The sequence below is a fragment of the Eschrichtius robustus genome, chromosome 9 (genome assembly GCF_028021215.1).
Source record: "Eschrichtius robustus isolate mEscRob2 chromosome 9, mEscRob2.pri, whole genome shotgun sequence".
NCBI lineage: Eukaryota > Metazoa > Chordata > Mammalia > Artiodactyla > Eschrichtiidae > Eschrichtius > Eschrichtius robustus.
This window is the reverse complement of record NC_090832.1, coordinates 54568624-54590564: the sequence shown is the minus strand read 5'-3', so window position 1 is coordinate 54590564 and position 21941 is coordinate 54568624. Positions and strand designations below refer to the sequence as shown.

Here is a 21941-nt window from a genome sequence, read left to right as displayed (position 1 = left end):
AACACCCACCCATAAGAAAACAATACTTAAGTCTTTTTCAACTTACAATGGGGCTACATCCTGATAAACCCATCATAAGTTGAAAATATCTAAGTCGAAATGCATTTAATACACGTAACCCACCGAACATCATAGCTTAGCCTGACCTACCTTAAATGTGCTCAGAGCACTTACATTAGCCTACACTTGGGCAAAATCGTCCAACACAAAGCCTATTTTATAATAAAGTATTGAATAGCTCATGTAATTTATTGACTACTGTACTGAAAGTGGAAAACAGAATGGTTGTGTGGGAAGAGAATGGTTGTAAGTGTATCATTCGTTTACCCCCTTGATCACACGGCTGCCTGGGAGCTGAGGCTCAATGCCGCTGCCCAGCATCATGAGAAAGTATCTTATTGCACGTTGCTAGCCCAGGAAAAGCTCAAAATTCAAAATTCGAAGTACAGTTTTTACTGAATGTGTATCTCTTTCACACCGTCACATAGTTGAACCATCACAAGTCGAACCTTCGTAAGCCGGGGACCGTCTATATATGAACACCATCTACACCCTCTCTCCTCTTTCTCAGTATACCCTGTTCAGCCACCATTCTGCCCCCACTGCTCACTGCAAGTGTTCTTGTCAAGATCATCAATGAACCCACCTTGTCAAATCCAAGAACTCCTCTTTCTTCCTTATTGACCAACCGAACACACTCAGTGTCACCTGCCACTCCCTCCTTTTCATACACCGTTCTTGGCTTGCTGGTCTACCCAGCCTGCGGTTTGCTGGTTTTCCTTGCATCTCTCTGGCTGCTGCTTCTCCAGCTCTTTGCTGGCTCTTCCTCTTCCAACTAACCCCTAGATGTGGGGCTCCTCAGAGCTCAGCCTTGAGCCTTCTCCACTCTTACATGTTCCTCCATGTGACTCTGTTCCTGCCCCTGGATTTAAATAGCACACTCATGCTGAAGATGCCCACATTTATCACTCTTAGACCATAAGACCCAAATATCTAACTCCATACTTGACATCACTGCCTGGATGAAAATGTAACAGGCACCACAAACTTGACAGGTCCAAAACATTTTTCCTCTCAAACCCATCCTCCCCAACCCACTGCTGACAACTTGATACATGATACCAGCTACTCAGATTCAAAATCTCAGAGTCATCCTTGATGTGTCCCTTCCCCTCTCCCCTGCACGTTCAATCCCTTACTCTATCCTGCTGACTCTACCTCCCAGGTGTATTCCAAACACACTTTTCCCCAAGTCCAAAGGCTACACTTTAATCCAGGCCACCTTATCTCTTACCTGGTCTGTTGTTATAGATGTATATCAGCTCTCTCCATGTCCACACTTTGCCCTTTAAATCTATTCTCCACAAACGGATGATGGTTTTCTTAAATCAGAACATGTCACTTTCCAGTAAAGACCCTGTAGGGACTCCCACCACACTTGGGATCCCAAACAAGCTCCTAACATGGCCACAAAACCCTGCCATCCCCCCCACCCATCCCCCATCCTCCTCCATTCACCATTCCCCAGTCTTCTCTCCGGTCCTCTCTGAAGCCAAGCGCTTTGTACTCGGGGCCTTTGCTCTAACCTGCTGGGCTCTTCTTCCCTCATTTTCACATGGTTTGTTCCCTCTTAGCTTTTAAGTTTCCACTTAAATGAAATCTCAAGGGAACTTTTGTTGATGACTGGCCCAGTTCACACTGGGCCCCTCTGTCATTCCCAGCAACAGTCATTGTTTACCTCATTCACAGCCCTTGTTCCAACTTGCAATGTTCACATTTATTTTCTGTTCACTTGCTTTTGCCCATATTCCTCATAAGAGCAAAGACCACGTCTCTCTAGGTCACTGCTACATTCCCAGTGTTTAGCCCAACGCTTGGCACAAAGTACATTTTTAATACGTACAGGGACTGCATAAATGCAGTGGTTCTTCCCCATCCCACCTCCACCAATCAATGCAGACCAAGAATTTCTGATGCAAGGTGAGGAGGAGAAGGAGACCAGCTGGCAGTCGTAAATGAACTTGAACAAGGTGTCAAAGTCTAGATGGGTGAGTGGAGGCAGCTCTGGCAATGCCCCGTAACACTCGCCTGTCCTTCCTATCTCTGAAGATTCTGAGCAACGTATCAAAGTCGGTGCTTCCAACACAGCCAGACCTGCACGTTCTCAAACACACCAGCCACAGTTTAGAGCATTTATACTTTTCTCTAATCTCTTCCAAATATTTACATTAGCTATATTCACATTAAATTTTACAGTTGAACTAGACATATCCTTTGCAAAACACAGAAGCAGAGGGTCCAGATGTAGGCAGCATGTATATAATGATTTTTACTTGCACCCTCGACGGTTTTCTGTTTGAGATTCACTTTCAGAATTCCCCACTACCTTAACTGGGATCAAAGAGTATATTCTGTTAAAAACATGTCTGTATGCAGATTAATATTTATGTTTGTACACATATGTATACAAACGAAGGCAGCTGGAGGCAAGGAGGACACAAGGCATCATCCATTACTTAGCAGACTTGAGTAGCAGATGATTTTAAATGCATAAGAATCTGGGCTGCCTTTATCAATATAGCCTGAGTAGATGATTTACAGTTCTTTCTTTTGAGACGTTAACCAAGGTCAATGATGAAGCTTTCTCTACAGTCTTAATAAAACCACAATGTCTTACGTTGATTTCTACATGGAGACCTAGAACTACCGACCTCAGGGCGCTTGGCTGCTGAGTTGTGGCAGCCTGATCAGGGAGGTGGGCACAGCTGCTCAGATGCTCAAGAGCACTGCAGAATCGGAGACCTGGCTTACGCACCGGTTATGCCACCGTGTGACTTGGGGCAACTCATCTAACTTCCCTACACCACAGGCTCCTCATCCAGAAAACTGAGATCACAAGAGTATAGCTCTCCAGGGATGGTTCTTCTCTAAAGCAATGAGATAATGCAGAGAACCCTGGCATGGAGGCTGGCATATTATGTGTACACACCCGTGCTATGTTTTCAAGCACCAGCTGAATATCCCCTCTCCCTGTGTTTTGCTTTTGACTGAGTTCCCAAGGGCAGGAACAAGAAGGGGCATCTATGCAGGAGCTGGGACTTGGCTGAATACTGAAAGATGTGTAGCGCTTCAGAGAATGAAGTAAAGAAGACAAGCAGTGCCAGCATGGTGCACAGAGGAAGGAGAGCCAGGCAGAGGCGGGTCTGGGAATGGTGGTCAAGGGTTGTTTAGGAGCTGAGCCTGGGTGGTGTGCAGTGTTTGGGGTGGGGACTCAGGGTGGGGAGGCGGTACCTTTGTGGGCTGGATGAAGGATGGCACCAAGAGTTGGTAGAGGAGCTCACACTTGACACTGACAATGACCAGGAGCCTGCGTGTGTCCCTGCTTAATACCCTCGTGATGCCTTCCACTTCGCAACACTGCACCATCACGCTTATCATTGTTACAACATTTCTAATCTACTCCTTACACTGAGTCAGCATTGGGAGTGCACAGTGAAGGATCAAGTCTGCTTCACTAAACCCATGTCAGGGCACACTTGATCCACATCAAAAGATTATACTTAGGGAAAAATTTCCTCCCTTCTTCACAGACCAGTGGTAGGCCAGAAATGGCTTTTCCTCCAGGGAGGTAACGGACTATCCACAGGGCTTGGTAATCCTGCCACCAACCACTGACCATCCGTGCAGCTCCAGGAAAAGGCAGAAGGCAGGGAGGAAACTGTGTGGCAGGTAAAGAGCCCACACTATGGTCTCTTCTCTCCTTTTGCCCTAAAGGTCGAGCAGAGCAGGAAGCCAAAGAACACTTGTCTAGCTGGCAACCTACATAAAATGCACCCTGGGGCTAGGAGTGATATTGTCACAGAAAAGCCGGAGAAAGATAAGCCCCAACTCTCTCCTGCTGAGCCTTCTCAATGCAGAGGAAATCTGAACAATTATCAGATTTCTAGACACCCTCCCGATTCTATTAACTCTTTGTCTAACTTCACCGATGAAGAAGGCAGAAATCTGCAGACAGACACTGGAATGGATGCCCCTGTCTAAGAAAAAGCCATAGAGCAGGTCTCCTGCTCTGGGCACTGAAGTTGCTTTCCAGGCTCACTGCATAAGAAGCAAACATCTCGGGCTAGAGTTTCCAAAATAAATCTGTGAATATTCTTCTGATTTTGAATCAGAGGCAACCGAGTGCCAGAATTAGCATTACTGCCAACCCCTGAATAATATCTTGGGGGAAGTCCAGCAAAGATGACAAAAGCAAAAACATAAATACTTAAGATTTTACTTCTGAACATACTTTAAATGGAGTTTCAAGTTGCCACGTGGTGACCAACATTTAAGACTTAAATAAAGCCCCTCTGTATATTTTAATACATTAAAACATAAATGTATAAATGTTTATGTGTATAATATATATGACATAAATAAATGGATAATGCAATGAGGACCTCCATTAAAATGCAGCAAGGAGACTGGAAGTGAATATTTAAATAAATCATAACAATATTTATAAGTCATTAATTTATGGGCCCTTCTTGCCTCTCCTTTCACAGAGAGAGTATTTTTATTATTTAATAGGTCCCATAAAATTCTACAAAGTACTCACTAGATCTTTACCTGATGTAGAAACATACTTTTAGAGGTAAGGAAGCTTAGGGATTTAGAGGCTTTTAGGCTAATTTGTTTATTTTAAAGGTGGAAAAAACAAAAACGAAAACCAAATCCCAACCGAGGATAGAGAGAGCAAATAACTTATCCTCATAACAAAATGCACAGGATTAGCACAGCTCTGGAGTTCTGTGTTCTAGTCTTGGCTCTGTCAATTATTGATGGTGTGACCTTTGTTAAAACACTGAGCAGACTGAGCTTTAGTTTCCTCATCTTTAAAATGAGAGGGTTCAAACAGGCGAACCCTAATGTATGTGCAATTTGTCCACAGCCCAAAACCATTAGTGGAAAAACATACCATCTGGAAAAAAGCAAGAGGCGGCTATGAAATTCGGGACCTAACACCTGCACAAAGGCTGATTCGTGCCATGCTTCCATTCCAAAAAGCAGGCTCTTGAGGATGGCCTGTGTCCACATCCTCTGCAGGGAAAGGGCAGGGCGGGTGGTTGGGAGTTGGTACCCCAGGCAGGAGGATGACTCCAGCACAGAACAAAACACCTGGAGAGCCATCTGGACACTGCTTACCTGGCCTCCTCATCATGTCAGAGATAGCCTCTCAGTTCATCTTGATTTTAATGCTCAGATAGTCTCATATACTCTTGCATCACTTCTGCTAAAGTCAGGACAAGTGTTCAGGAACAGCAAATACTCATGTCCTAGAGGCGATATTAAATGTCTTTCTTCTTGGGACAGGAGAGCCTCTTTACAGGGTGCTTCTATCTTTGTAGTGTGTGACTTCTACTGTTCACAATGATAATATTTGAAAATTCAACTTTTTTGGAGTCTTAGTTTTTCCAATGGGAAACCGAGATTTAGAAACCTGGCCACCAGGTGGCGTTTGGATTCCTTGGTTTCAGGGTCCCCACCAAGTTTTTGCTGAGGGCCTGTTTTGCTTTGTGTGGCAGATTGCTAGTTGTCCGCCAATATCCATTCGCATTTCCTTGATAATAAGGCCCTAATTTTTAGCTGGTACATTTTTTCTGGGAATAAAACTACATCTAATTTGTAGTTGCTAGTATACGGGTTTTGCCATTCAGAGAACATGTTCTCAGAACATTAATTAGTGTTTTAATACTCATTAACTCCTGTGCTGAGTGCATGGCATCAGCACTACATCTCTAAACCTCCTTCTGCCAAGTGTGGCCACGTGAGTACGTTTTCGCCAATAAAGTGAAAGCAGACATAATACACGTCACCTCTGGCAAACAGGGCAAACATCCGCCCTTCCCTCTTCTTCCCTATTGCTGCCTTCATGCTGGCTGGAAAGTGGATATAAAATGGCTGGAACCCCTGCAGCCTTCTAGGACCATGAAGTGATGGCGGGAACGTAAGCCATGTATGGATAAAGCAGCAAGAGAGAAGGAGCTTGGATTTCTTACACCTTAGAAACCAAGTTGTTCCTGGACTGATTTCCCCTGCACTTCTTTTAAGTGAGAGGGAAAAATAAACATCACTTTCCTTTAAGCCATGGTTATTTTTGACTTTTTCTCCTGTTGCTCACAGGAGAAATCTAATCTAATCTGAATAACACACCTTGAGATTCAGACGCATTTCTAAAAACAGAAATAATTATTAAAATGGCAAAAGATAAGCACCATTAGCACATACTATTCATAGATGACAACTACACTACTGACTCAGTACTAATAAGAGGGGAGTGACTTTCTACTTGTTTTTATAGGATAATGAAATAGAACTTTCTTTTTCCCAGGATAGTTTTCTAGCAAGGAGCTGGAGCTAGTTGTTAGCTGTGAGTAATCTGAAATCTACTGACCTCAGTATTAGCAAAGCTCAGCAACCCGCAGCTTTTATGGATTTCAAAAGCCATGGCTCTTGGAAAAATTTAAACAAAAACTGAATATACTTAAGTGGGCACTATTTAAGTGCCTCAAGCTGTTTTCCACCTTGCAACAAGGAACCCCGCAGGAGGCTCAAGGAATCTCCCCAGGCCTATCATTATGGGGATTTGGTTGCTCAATTCTCAAGGCCACCTTGTGATTTTTACTCTAAGTGGGTTACATATTCTCAGGTTGCTGCAAAGCAATGTCCTTTTTCAAAATATGGAAGAGGATTTATTTATGGTATGGAAACTGCACCAACCACGCACTTGGGCCCCATAACCTATTTCTCTGTTATAAGATAGCAAGAAAACCAAGACTCTTCTTCTCATCTTTTACAGTCAAATTATTTTAACACAGCTGCTATCTAAAGAGGAAACAGATACAAACATATGCCCTCTGAATATGAATATTATGCTATCAAGCTAGGATGGCTGGGCGACAAAGAGAATTCTAAAGAAAGGCAGGAATCTGTTTATGCAAGAATATGTCACTGTGAAGCGTACTATAAAAAATAACATGAAAGCTTAGGCACAAAATCGTCATGAACAGCTGATTCAGGTTAAGGCCATTTCCTAATCATATGCAAGCACTGTATCCTCTCAAAACGTTCTTTTTGAAAACATTCCCCCATTCACTCTTCACTAACATGTTCTGAAGATTTCTGACCTATTCCTAACTGTGAGAACACAGCGCTACAGAAAAACATTACCGTTAGTTCAATAGTCAGCTCACCAAGGGTGTGGATGAGTCAAACATTGCACATGCCATGCACTCAGCACAGAAGTTAATGCGTATTAAAACACCAATTAATGTTCTGAGAACATGTTCTCTGAATGGCAAAGCCCGTATACTAGCAACTACAAATTAGATATCGCCAAGGTTAGAAAAAAACCTAAAGAAAAAAAATGCCACTCCTTCTACCCCAAGGCATCTTGGTAAACCCAAAGAATCATCTAATTTTAGCATTTCTGGTCGGCTACAATGCAGACTGCCTTTGGGATGTTCTTGATGTCTCACATGCATTACCGCAGGTAAACCTCAGAAGGTAAAATTCCTCAGTTTAAGAGGACAGGAATCAAGATACTAAAATCTGTGTTAAATACTTATAATTCTTACTATTTCTGTACTCTATTGCCTTAGGTTTGCTATCGCCCCATAAAACTGAATCTTCCTTCTAATGTATTCTTTTATAAAATGTGGAAACTGTTGTTAAGGGAGTTGATTCAGAGTACACTGTTCTTTTTCAGGTCTGTAAATTTTGTCTTTCATTTTGGGAGGAGAAAATCCAATCTCTCAGCTGGCTGAACAGAAATGAGACAATGAGAAACCAAAAACTGCATTTCTGCTACACTACATCCTTTGTCATGCCACGTTCAACCACAGTGCAAACACTATTCCATCCGCAAAAGACAGCTGCCAAAGGCAACCCTACCTGCATAGGATGTTGAGGGCATGATTCCTTTCTTCTCGAACTTCCTGTGAAATTATGAAAATACTGCTACAAAAAGGCAGAGGCAGTCTCTGAATGAAGGGTTGTGGTAAAATTCTTCTGGAGTCCCAGTAAGGACCTGGGAATTATGGAAGCAGCCATCCCTCAAAGCCCTGCCCAGTTTCCACCTCTCCTGTGAAGACTCCCTCCACGACCCTGACCAGGACACGGCCGTGCTGATGGAAGCTTTCACCTTTCCCTTGATCACTGGGATAACATCCTTGGGGGTGTCTGACCTTTCAGATCTCTGTGTCTCAACTTTCCAGACTGACTATAAATTTCCCAGGGACAGTGCCTCTGTCTGGAACGTCTCTGTATTCAAACAGTACCGCCTGGCATTGCATGTCACATCATAAATATTTGTTGACAGACTAAATTTCTCTATTCCTTCGCTTCTGTTTAAAATGAAACATATTACTGATTATAAATGTAGACAGATTTTTCAGGTAAATCACTTATCACCAAACCTGTGTTATTAATGTAATTTCTAATGCTCAGTATTTCAATTTCTTTTTAAAGACACGGGCACAGATGTTCTAACCAATATTATGTGGTCATGTCATTCACAATAAAAGGAGGAAAAAGATCAGTCAATTGCAGATTTGATAAACCTATCCAAAACTAAATTCTTATGTGTACCCCAGATCGCAAGAGAAACAGTTTTTCTAGGATCAGATTTTCAAAACTGTATTTCCGACACAGATCAATTTTCTACCCACAGCTGTAGCCAGGATTGGATAAAGACTACACAGACAGTAGCTCTGTACTGTGTCCGTCAGCAATCTAGACCACTCCCACCCCCTACCCCGCCACCATTCAAGAAGCTCTGGGTCCTGAATGAAAGAACAGCCCTCTGTGGCTTATTTAGCCATGTGTTTCTTCGACCCTCCTCTTTTTCCCTCTTTGGCTTGGTCCACCTGACCAGCTATACCACGAGGTAGATGTTCATGCCTGTGACCACCATTAATTGCACTGCCTAACCATGCAGGGTAATCTGTGCTGCAGTATTTGCTTCAAAACGATAATGTGCCTCACAGAATGTCAGAAGGAATGACGACTAGCCCAGGGGATTTTATTTTAAAATCAATTACAGAATAAATATAAACACCAGAGTCAAGCGAAATCAAAAGCAGCATTACCCTGAAGTAACTGAAAACAAAAACAGTATTTTTTTTTTCCCCCCAAAATGCTGTGGTTTCTATTACATACTATAAGGAATTTTGCCGTTCATGCACAAATCCCGCTCTCGGGTCTGCTTTTACAGTTTGGTCATTGTTGGCAACACCACTGACAGCCTGATCAAATTGTGAGCACATCTGTCACGCTCACATTTCCTGTCAAAGCTCAGCTGTGTACACCTGAGCTAAACCACTGCAAAGTGGATTTTAAGTCGACGGTGTTGTGACATCACGGTACATTCCAAAGGCACCTTTACACAAAGAAAGAATTCTATTTAAATAACTCAGTGCAATATGTGTGATGTATATAATCAACCGATTAAAATCTTCTCTTGCCATTATACTAGAGAGGCTATACTCTGCCCCCAGGCATACCTCCTTAAGATCTGTAAAACCAATGTGTTCTGTCCAGTTACTCAGTTACTATTTCCTTAAATATTTACCATGAATCTTTTAATCTTTTTTTCCTCCTATTGCAGCAGTACAAATAAAAGGTTGTAAGCATTTCAGTAGCTCAGCGTCAGAGAAGTGGAGAGCCAGACACAGAGTTCAGTGAGTTTTCCAACGGCATAGCAACTGGCATCACCCAAGCACGCTTCCTCCCCAGTTTAATCTGGAAATTTCAGGCTGCTATGCACACGGCTGAGGGATTTCTACTCCACACAAGCACGTGCTCAACTGTAAAGTTTTATCTTTTCATTTATAAATGAAAACAATACATATTAGGTTGTAACTACTTTCTTGGTGTATCATCTGTGAAGAACAGAAAAAAACAGCTACCTGATAGGAAGAACAACTCCACCATCCTCACTGAGAAATAAAAGTCACTTCCCTAGAAGACGCTGCCTCCCTGGAAGCTGTCATGATTACAGGTCCCCCTCCCTGCCCCAAACTCCAAAGGTAATTACTCACTTTGGCAGGAACTGTGGGAAGCAGAAAAAAATGAGAGTAATGTTTTCTGAAAATATACACCTGAGGGGCTGCACAGTAGAGATGAGAAGAAGATGGGGGGTGGGATGGGGGTTGTCTCTCATGGGCAACTCTGCCCAGTCCTAGGGCAGCCAAGGCTGTACCCTTGAGGGCAGAAGGCAGGGACAGTCACTGGTTGCTGCCTGGGCGTCCTTTGCATTACTGATGGGAGAGGCAGTGGCGTGCATCACACACACACACACACACACACACACACACACACACACACACACACACACACACACACACACACACACACACACACACACACACACACACACACACACACACACACACACACACACACACACACACACACGTCTGAGAATGCCCAGGCAAAACTAGAAGTAGTCCCTGAGAAGGCCAAATGTTACAGCTGATAGGGACATATTTTTTACACGTGGAGAAAACGGAAAACAGCAAAGAATGACAGCCTACGAGTGATTTTAAAAGTCTAATGCAGGACTATGGTGAATTAACGAACCATATAAGCACCAGACAGGGGCTACTGGCCCCTAAAAGATACCTCTACAGGCAATGGCTCACCCTGAAAATGAAAGAAGCCAAAATAGCTATGGAAAACAAAAAGTCTGCTGAATTTACTTCTAACACTGATTATATTCTATGTGCCAGACACTTAATATGGGCATACCTTGGAGGTATTGCAGGTTCAGTTCCAGACCACCACAATAAACCAAGTATCAGAATAAAGCCAGTCACATGAATTTTCTGGTTTCCCAGTGCAAAGAAAAGTTACATTTGCGCTATACTGTAGTCTATTCAGTGTGCAACAGCATGAAGTCTAAAAAAACAATGTACATATCTTAAAAAACACTTTATTGCTGGAAAATGCTAACCATCACCTGAGCCTTCAGTGAGTCATAATCTTTTTCGCAATAGTAACATCAAAGATCACTGATCACAGATCACAACAAATTTAATAATAAAAATGAAAAAGTTTGAAATTTTGCAAGAATTACCAAAATACGACACAGAGACATGAAGTGGACAAATGCTGTCGGAAAAATGGCACCAACACAGATTTGCTCGACACAGGGTTGCCACAAACCTTCAATCTGTTAAAAAACACAGTATCTGCAAAGTGCTATAAAGTGAAGCACAATAAAACAAGGTATGCCTGTATATATCATCTCATACAATCCCACAGGAATGCTGCAAAATACGCACTCTGTTTTACAGCTGAAAAAATTGTGGCAGAAAAGTTAAATGATTCACCCAGTGTCACCCAAGAAGTACATGTAGATTTCAGGCCTGACAGAGCTTCAAGACAAAGCCCCTGTATGTCTACTGAGAACACTCTGATTTTATAAATACTATTTATACAGACTAAGGAGCAGAAAACTTTGTCTTAGAGGGCCAAATACTAAGTGCTTTAGCCTCTGTGGGCCAGGCAGTCTCTGCTGCACAGTTAAAGCACTAAGGCACCCACAGACACCATGTGAACAAACGGGTGTGGCTGCTCTCCAATAAAACCGGAGGCCAGTATGTTGACCTCTGATATAGAAGAGGGGTTGGCAAACTGCAGCCCGCGGCCAGATCCAGTCTGCCATTGGTTTTGTAAACAAAGTTTTATTTACCTGGAAAAAGCCTGGACCTGCCTAAGAGGCAAGAGACCACTGTTTCGGGGTGCGCGAGGAGAGGGGATTCAGAGCACCGCCTAAACGAGCTCCAGAGACGGGCGCGAGCTGCGGCGATCAGCGTGGACCCCAGAGACGGGCATGAGACGCTAAGGCTGCTACTGCAGCCACCAAGAAGCCTGTGTGCAAGCACAGGTCACTATCCACACCTCCCCTCTTGGGAGCCTGTGCAGCCCGCCACTGCCAGGGTCCCGTGATCCGGGGACAACTTCCCCGGGAGAACGCACGGCACACACGCCTCAGGCTGCTGCAACGTCACGCTGGCCTCTGCCGCCGCAGGCTCGCCCCGCATTCTGTACCCCTCCCTCCCCCCGGCCTGAGTGAGCCAGAGCCCCCGAAGCAGCTGCTCCTTTAACCCCATCTTGTCTGGGTGGGAACAGACGCCCTCAGGCGACCTACACACAGAGGTGGGGCCAATCCGAAGCCGAACCCCAGGAGCTGTGCAAACGAAGAAGAGAAAGGGAAATCTCTCCCAGCAGCCTCAGGAGCAGCGGATTAAATGTCCACAATCAACTTGATGTACCTGCATCTGTGGAATACCTGAAGAGACAACGAATCATCCCAAACTGAGGAGGTGGACTTTGGGAGCAACGATATATATATATTTTTCCCTTTTCTCGTTTTGTGAGTGCGTATGTATATGCTTCTGTGTATGATTTTGTCTGTATACCTTTGCTTTTACCATTTGTCCTAGGATTCTGTTTTTTTTTTTTAGTATAGTTTTTAGTGCTTGTTATCATTGGTGGATTTGTTTTTTGGTTTGCTTCCTCTCTTCTTTCTTTCTTTAGTACTTTTTAATTTTTTTTATTTTTAATAATTACTTTTTATTTTAATAACATTATTTTATTTTATTTTTTCCTATCTTTCTTTTTTCTCCCTTTTCTTCTGAGCCATGTGGCTGCCAGGGTCTTGGTGCTCTGGCTGAGTCTCAGGCCTGTGCCTCTGAGGTGGGAGAGCCGAGTTCAAGACATTGGTCCACCAGAGACCTCCCGGCTCCACGTAATATCAAACGGCGAAAACTCTCCCAGAGATCTCCATCTCAACGCTAAGACCCAGCTCCACTCAACGACCAGCAAGCTACAGCGCTGGACACCCTATGCCAAACAAATAGCAAGACAGGAACACAACCCCACCCATTAGGAGAGAGGCTGCCTAAAATCATAATAATGTCACAGACACCCCAAAACACACCACCGGATGTGGACCTGCCCACCAGAAACAAAAGATCCAGCCTCATCCTCCAGAACACAGGCACCAGTCCCCTCCACCAGGAAGCCTACACAACCCACTGAACCAACCTCAGCCACTGGGGGAAGATGCCAAAAACAACAGGAACTGCAAACCTGCAGCCTGCGAAAAGGAGACCCCAAACACAGTAAGTTAAGCAAAAGGAGAAGACAGAGAAACACACAGCAGATGAAGGAGCAAGGTAAAAACCCAGCAGGCCAAACAAATGAAGAGGAAATAGGCAGTCTACCTGAAAAAGAATTCACAGTAATGATAGTAAAGATGATCTAAATTCTTGGAAACAGAATGGAGAAAATACAAGAAACGTTTAACAAGGACCTAGAAGAACTAAAGAACAAACAAACAATGATGAACAACACAATAAATGAAATTAAAAATTCTCTAGAAGGAATCAATAGCAGAATAACTGAGGCAGAAGAACGGATAAGTGACCTGGAAGATAAAATAGTGGAAATAACTACTGCAGAGCAAAATACAGAAAAAAGAACGAAAAGAATTGAGGAAAGTCTCAGAGACTTCTGGGACAACATTAAATGCACCAACATTCAAATTATAGGGGTCCCAGAAGAAGAAGAGAAAAAGAAAAGGACTGAGAAAATATCTGAAGAGACTTTAGCTGAAAACTTGCCTAACATGGGTAATGAAATAGTCAATCAAGTCCAGGAAGCGCAGAGTCCCGTACAGGATAAATCCAAGGAGAAACATGCCAAGACACATATTAATCAAACTATCAAAAATTAAATACAAAGAAAAAATATTAAAAGCAACAAGGGAAAACCAACAAATAACATACAAGGGAATCCCCATAAGGATAACAGGTGATCTTTCAGCAGAAACTGTGCAAGCCAGAAGGGAGTGGCAGGACATATTTAAAGTGATGAAAGGGCAGAAACTACAACCAAGATTACTCTACCCAGCAAGGATCTCATTCAGATTTAACGGAGAAATTAAAAGCTTTACAGACAAGCAACAGCTAAGAGAATTCAGCACCACCAAACCAGCTTTACAACAAATGCTAAAGGAACTTCTCTAGGCAGGAAACACAAGAGAAGGAAAAGACCTACAGTAACAAACCCAAAACGATTAAGAAAATGGTAATAGGAACATACATATCAATAATTACCTTAAATGTAAATAGATTAAATGCTCACACCAAAAGACATAGACTGGTTGAATGGATATAAAAACAAGACCCATACCTACCCCATACGTTGTCTACAAGAGACCCACTTCAGACCTAGGGACACATACAGACTGAAAGTGAGGGGATGGAAGAAGATATTCCATGCAAATGGAAATCAAAAGAACGCTGGAGTACCAATTCTCATATCACACAAAATAGACTTTAAAACAAAGACTATTACAAGAGAAAAAGAAGGACACTACATAATGATCAAGGGATCAATCCAAGAGGAAGATATAACAATTGTAAATATTTATGCACCCAACATAGGAGCACCTCAATACATAAGGCAAATGCTAACAGACATAAAAAGGGAAATTGACAGTAACACAATCAGAGTAGGGGACTTTAACACCCCACTTTCACCAATGGACAGATCATCCAAAATGAAAATAAATAAGGAAACACAAGCTTTAAATGACACATTAAAAAAGATGGACTTAATTGATATTTATAGGACATTCCATCCAAAAACAACAGAATACACTTTTTTCTCATGTGCTCATGGAACATTCTCCAGGATAGATCATATCTTGGGTCACATATCAAGCCTTGGTAAATTTAAGAAAACTGAAATCACATCAAGTATCTTTTCTGATCACAACACTATGAGACTAGGTATCAATTACAGGAAAAAACTCTAAAAAATACAAACACATGGAGGCTAAACAACACACTACTTAATAACCAAGAGATCACTGAAGAAATCAAAGAGGAAATCAAAAAATACCTAGAAACAAATGACAATGAAAACACGATGACCCAAAACCTATGGGATGCAGCAAAAGCAGTTCTAAGAGGGAAGTTTATAGCAATACAATCCTACCTCAAGAAACAAGAAATATCTCAAATAAACAACCTAACCTTACACCTAGAGCAGTTAGAGAAAGAAGAACAAAATAACCCCAAAGTTAGAAGAAGGAAAGAAATCATAAAGATCAGATCAGAAATAAATGAAAAAGAAATGAAGGAAACAATAGCAATGATCAATAAAACTAAAAGCTGGTTCTTTGAGAAAATAAACAACATTGATAAACCATTAGCCAGACTCATCAAGAAAAAAAGGGAGAAGACTCAAATCAATAGAATTAGAAATGAAAAGGGAGAAGTAACAACTGACACTGCAGAAATACAAAGGATCATGAGAGATTACTACAAGCAACTCTATGCCAATAAAACGGACAACCTGGAAGAAATGGACAAATTCTTAGAAAAGCACAATCTTTTGAGACTGAACCAGGAAGAAATAGAAAATATAAACAGACCAATCACAAGCAGTGATATTGAGACTGTGATTAAAAATCTTCCAACACGGGGCTTCCCTGGTGGCGCAGTGATTGAGAATCTGCCTGCCAATGCAGGGGACACGGGTTCAAGCCCTGGTCTGGGAAGATCCCACATGCCGCGGAGCAACTAGGCCCGTGAGCCACAATTACTGAGCCTGTGCGTCTGGAGCCTGTGCTCCACATCAAGAGAGGCCACGATAGTGAGAGGCCGGCGCACCGCGATGAAGAGTGGCCCCCGCTTGCCGCAACTAGAGAAAGCCCTCGCACAGAAACGAAGACCCAACACGGCCATAAATAAATAAATAAATAAATAAATTTAAAAAAAAAAAAAAAAAAATCTTCCAACAAACAAAAGGCCAGCACCAGCTGGATCACAGGCAAATTCTATCAAACATTTAGAGAAGAGCTAACACCTATCCTTCTCAAACTCTTCCAAAATATAGCAGAGGCAGGAACACTCCCAAACTCATTGTACGAGGCCACCACCACCCTGATACCAAAACCAGAAAAAGATGTCACAAAGAAAGAAAAGTACAGGCCAATATCACTGATGAACATAGATGCAAAAATCCTCAACAAAATACTAGCAAACAGAATCCAACAGCACATTAAAAGGACCATACACCATGATCAAGTGGCATTTATACCAGGAATGCAAGGATTCTTCAATATATGCAAATCAATCAATGTGATACACCATATTAACAAACTGAAGGAGAAAAACCATATGATCATCTCAATAGATGCAGAGAAAGCTTTCGACAAAATTCAACACCCATTTATGATAAAAACCCTTCAGAAAGTAGGCATAGAGGGAACTTCCCTCAACATAATAAAGGCCATAGATGACAAACCCACAGACAACATCGTCCTCAATGGTGAAACTCTGAAACCATTTCCACTAAGATCAGGAACAAGACAAGGTTACCCACTCTCAGCATTATTATTCAACATAGGTTTGGAAATTCTAGCCACAGCAGTCAGAGAAGAAAAAGAAATAAAAGGAATCCAAATCAGAAAAGAAGTAAAGTTGTCACTGTTTGCAGATGACATGATACTATACATAGATAATCCTAAAGATGCTACCAGAAAACTACTAGAGCTAATCAATGAATTTGGTAAAGTAGCAGGATACAAAATTAATGCACAGAAATCCCTTGCATTCCTATACAATAATGATGAAAAATCTGAAAGAGAAATTAAGGAAACACTCCCATTTACCACTGCAACAAAAAGACTAAAATACCTAGGAATAAACCTACCTAAGGAGACAAAAGATGTGTATGCAGAAAACTATAAGACACTGATGAAAGAAAATAAAGATGATACAAACAGATGGAGAGATATACCATGTTCTTGGATTGTAAGAATCAACACTGTGAAAATGATTATACTACCCAAAGCAGTCTACAGATTCAATGCAATCCCTATCAAACTATCACTGGCATTTTTCACAGAACTAGAACAAAAAATTTCACAATTTGTATGGAGACACAAAAGGCCCTGAACAGCCAAAGTAATCTTAAGAAAGAAAAACGGAGCTGGAGGAATCAGGCTCCCGGACTTCAGACTATATTACAAAGCTACAGTAATCAAGACAGTATGGTACTGGCACAAAAACAGAAATATAGATCAACGGAACAGGATAGAAAGCCCAGAGATAAACCCACAAACATATGGTCACCTTATCTTTGATAAAGGAGGCAAGAATATTCAATGGAGAAAAGACAACCTCTTCAATAAGTGGTGCTGGGAAAACTGGACAGCTACATGTAAAAGAATGAAATTAGAACACTCCCTGACACCATACACAAAAATAAACTCAAAACGGATTAAAGACCTAAATGTAAGGCCAGACACTATCAAACTCTTAGAGGAAAACATAGGCAGAACACTCTATGACATCAATCACAGCAAGATCCTTTTTGACCCACCTCCTAGAGAAATGGAAATAAAAACGAAAATAAATAAATGGGACCTAATGAAACTTAAAAGCTTTTGCACAGCAAAGGAAACCATAAACAAGACGAAAAGACAACCCTCAGAATGGGAGAAAGTATTTGCAAATGAAGCAACTGACAAAGGATTAATCTCCAAAATTTACAAGCAGCTCATGCAGTTTAATATCAAAAAAACAAACAACCCTATCCAAAAATGGGCATACGTAAATAGACATTTCTCCAAAGAAGATATACGGATTGCGAACTAACACATGAAAGAATGCTCAACATCACTAATCATTAGAGAAATGCAAATCAAAACTACAGTGAGGTATCACCTCACAGCATTCAGAATGGCCATCATCAAAAAATCTACAAACAATAAATGCTGGAGAGGGTGTGGAGAAAAGGGAACCCTCTTGCACTGTTGGTGGGAATGTAAATTGATACAGCCACTATGGAGAACAGTATGGAGGTTCATTAATAAACTAAAAATAGAACTACCATACGACCCAGCAATCCCACTACTGGGCATATACCCTGAGAAAACCATAATTCAAAAAGAGTCATGTACCACAATGTTCACTGCAGCTCTATTTACAATAGCCAGGACATGGAAGCAACCTAAGTCTCCATCGACAGGTGAATGGATAAAGAAGATGTGGCACATATATACAATAGAATATTACTCAGCCATAAAAAGAAACGAAATTGAGTTATTTGTAGTGAGGTGGATGGACGTAGAGTCTGTCATACAGAGTGAAGTAAGTCAGAAACAGAAAAACAAACAACGTGTGGTAACATATATACGGAATCTAAGAAAAAAAAAAGGTTATGAAGAACCTAGGGGCAGGACAGGAATAAAGACGCAGACGTAGAGAATGAACTTGAGGACCTGGGGAGGGGGAAGGGTAAGCTGGGACGAAGTGAGAGAGTGGCACGGACTTATATATACTACCAAATGTAAAATAGATTGCTAGTGGGAAGCAGCTGCATAGCACAGGGAGATCAGCTTGGTGCTTTGTGACCACCTAGAGGGGTGGGATAGGGAGGGTGGGAAGGAAACGAAAGAGGGAGGAGGTATGGGGATGTATGTATATGTATAGCTGATTCACTACGTTATAAAGCAGAAACTAACACACCAGTGTAAAGCCATTATACTCCATTAAATATGTTTAAAAAAAGAAAACCAAAAATAAATAAATAAAAAGCATAATTCATAAAAAAAGGTTTTATTTATTTTTGAACTAGATCTAGCCCATCGTCTAGACTAATCCTAGACAGGTGAAGGGCAATTCACTAAAGTAAAATGATGCCCTAGTTTCACAGAAACATTCTCGGGGGCATCAGTGCTCCTTTTTCTAACTTTCCTTCGCCAACAACAGTCTGATTGTTAATCTGTGGTCTGTGTGGTGCAGCCCCCTGGTGGGAGAGCCCTGATAAGCACCTGGTGCCTGACAGGTGAGCTCTCACTGCAAAGGAACAGAGTCATCCTGCATCATCCATTAGTAAGTGATTCGGCTTCTGGGAGACTCAGTACGGTTGGGGCGCTAAGAAAACAAAAATGGAGATTCTTAACCTGAAAGGATGGTGACCAGAGACTGAACTGGTGGTGCCATGACAATGAAACAGTTAATTCATCCATTCTAATATTTTATGGCGTGCTCACCCTGTGCCAGGCAGACATACAGACGAATTTCAGACTGAAAAGGCTGACTCCTAGCACTTGAGTATTTTATGTAGAGCGGATCTATGTTGTTATTTATGATACCACGAGACCTGAGCCAGAAAACAACCCACTTTCAAGCAAGCAGACAAACTGTTGCCTTGATCACCCAGACAAGGCACTCTGGCTTCCTGTCAAGAGTAGCAGTTCCGGGAGTAGAACCTTTAAACTCTAGGAGGGCAGGGACCGCGCCTGGCTCAATGCCCAGAAACCACAGGAGTTCCCCAAATATCTACTGCCCGTATTGTTGTGGATTACCTCCACGGCTCCTGACAAAGCGGGGTGTGCATGGACTGGCCTGAAAGTCAGATTTTCCTGACTCACATTATCAGGATCAAATGCTCCATACCTGGACTGTCTGGTAATCGGAAGCATCGATTCCTTTCACAGTCACCTCTCGGAAGACTCTGGGCTCCAGTTCCTCTTTGGTCAGATCACAGTGATAAATGATACCTAGAAGGAAGTGGAAGTCTTAAGTTCAGTCCACAAACTCACTAGATACAAGGGGGGCAAAGATCACAAAGCACAGTCAGCAGTGCCGTGTAAGGTCACTGCAGCAAGAGAGCCCAGAATGGTCAGGCGTGTGGAGTGCCTGACTTCATCATCACCAGTTCACACTTCATCATCACCATCATGTCTGGCCTTCCTTTTTACAACAGTCACCTGGGTATTCATTTGAGAAGATTCTAATGCATTCCATGACTACGAGAATAGTTAAACCTAACTGCAGAAACTTAACAGGACTTCCCCACGCCAGGTCACTTAGGAGAACAGGTCAAAGACGATGGGAAACTTCATGTAGGGCCATTTTACCTGAGAAGTGATTAAGATGGAAAACTCAAATGACTTGCCCAAAGTCAACAGCCATTCAGGGGTCTCTTGATGGGAACTCTGGGGCGCCTGCTACCTGATACCCACCCATCTGTGGACACACATGTGGATAGCAATCAAGGACCAAAGACAGTCTTTTAGGGTAGCCTTTTGGAGTTGCCTTTAAAATTTTGATTATCCCAGTAATTGTGCACAACACAGATTGAGGAACACACAGCACAACATTTTAGCTTATTTTAACCACTAATTAAAATTCCATTTCCTTAATTTAACGCTACTACACTCTAACATTCAAGAACTAAACCAAAGAAACAATAAGTAAGACGAATCATTACTGTTTGAAAACAACAACATTGCTATAGTTTATGAAACAGAATTAGTCATCTGGAGTGGCTGGTGTGGAAAGAGCCCTCCCACAGAATACTTTAAACATATGCTGTCAAGTATATGAAAAATCAATTTAGAGATCCTGATACTTGCTGGAAAACCAGAAACTAAGTGGTACTCCCACAGGGCACATTCAAATTGATTGATCATGTGTTAAAATGGCAGCTTGCTTTCTTTTCAACTCCTCTGTGTATGTATGAACTTCACTAACAGCTGAGAAACAGCACCCTGCCCCCCACTGGCAAAAAGTAATACATTCAGATTCCTTAACAACAGCACTGCTAACCCCTATGAATGTTATCTCAATTCTCATGCTTACAAATTATTTTAAGGTTTATAATAGGGAATATGATTAACATTGACAGTGGGGAGATGTGTAACATGACCGAAGTCCTGTCTTTCTTAGTTTAAGTTATAGTTGGGTATTTGTTGGAATATGTCTTTATATATAAAATACTTCCAGACTACACTCTGGGCATACATGCTAAATCACCAGATACACTGAATACTGTACTTGCCCAGATAAACGTAATCTTGAGGGCAAATTGCTATCTTCACACGTATGTTAATTTTTGAAGAGCTTCTTCATTAGTGTACCTGCCCCACTTCATCCAAACACAAAAAGCATCTGAATCCTTGAAAAAAAAACTCCAGACCGAACAACAACGACAACAAGAGATTGCAGAACAAGCATGTGCCATTTGAGCACTGGACTCACCCTGGCATCACCCTGGCATCACTGTTACCTGGACTACAATGAACAACAAAGGACCCTGGAGCCAGGATTCCCAGCTCTGACCAGTTACCGGGGCAGTGACCCCAGTGAAAGAAAGACAATGAGTAGGAAACACACTCTAAATGCCTGTTTATCTAGAAAAATTGAGACATCAAAGCCTCCAACAGCAGAATGAAATAAGTATAGGACACGGGCTGGCTACTCTTGGGAGAAAGGGTGCCAAGTGCCTGACTTTAATTCTTCTGTTTGGGGCAGAAGTGGCACCTTGGGGGAGGCTGGGTTAAACCTAAAAGTACTGGTACTTAATATATTTGATGGATACTTTCTATTTATAGATCCATCGGGGTCAGTCACACTGTAACATGAATTCCTATAGTCTAATGATGCTTTGTGTCCTGTCTGAATTGGTTTGCTTAAGTACAAGGAGCAGGAAAGGGACTGGAGAAACCATCCTAGAATCATGAATCAGAGAGGACTGGTCAGGTGATCTCTGGGGAATAATTTCAAAGTTTAAGGGCAAAAGAGAACTGAATTATGGAATTCCCTTAAGACCACACGAGGTGTCTGGACTTGAGAGGATGGGTCTCCTGATGAAAACAGTGTTTTAACAAGGCTATTCTAGCAATAGGAAGAGGCAGGGACGATCAGTTCGAATATTCCTGCTATATATAATCTGAACAAATGTAAGGAGGTGAAAGAAATGGGAGTTAGGAGGAAGGGGCAAACCTAGAGGTTGCAAAAGAATCATCAGAGGAATCTGGAAAATCGGATATGCAAAAAGAAGGCAAAAGAACTTTGTGAAGATGA

The 21941-nt window shown here is 42.0% G+C and overlaps 1 protein-coding gene across 1 annotated transcript in view; it reads right to left on the bottom strand.

The window, feature by feature from the left end:
- Positions 1-21941, bottom strand: part of PREP (prolyl endopeptidase) — a 137521-nt gene that overhangs the window by 40714 nt on the left and 74866 nt on the right. The window contains exon 10 of the mRNA XM_068551380.1: positions 19530-19633. Coding sequence (XP_068407481.1) covers positions 19530-19633 — 104 coding nt within the window. The remainder of the gene's footprint in view (positions 1-19529; positions 19634-21941) is intronic.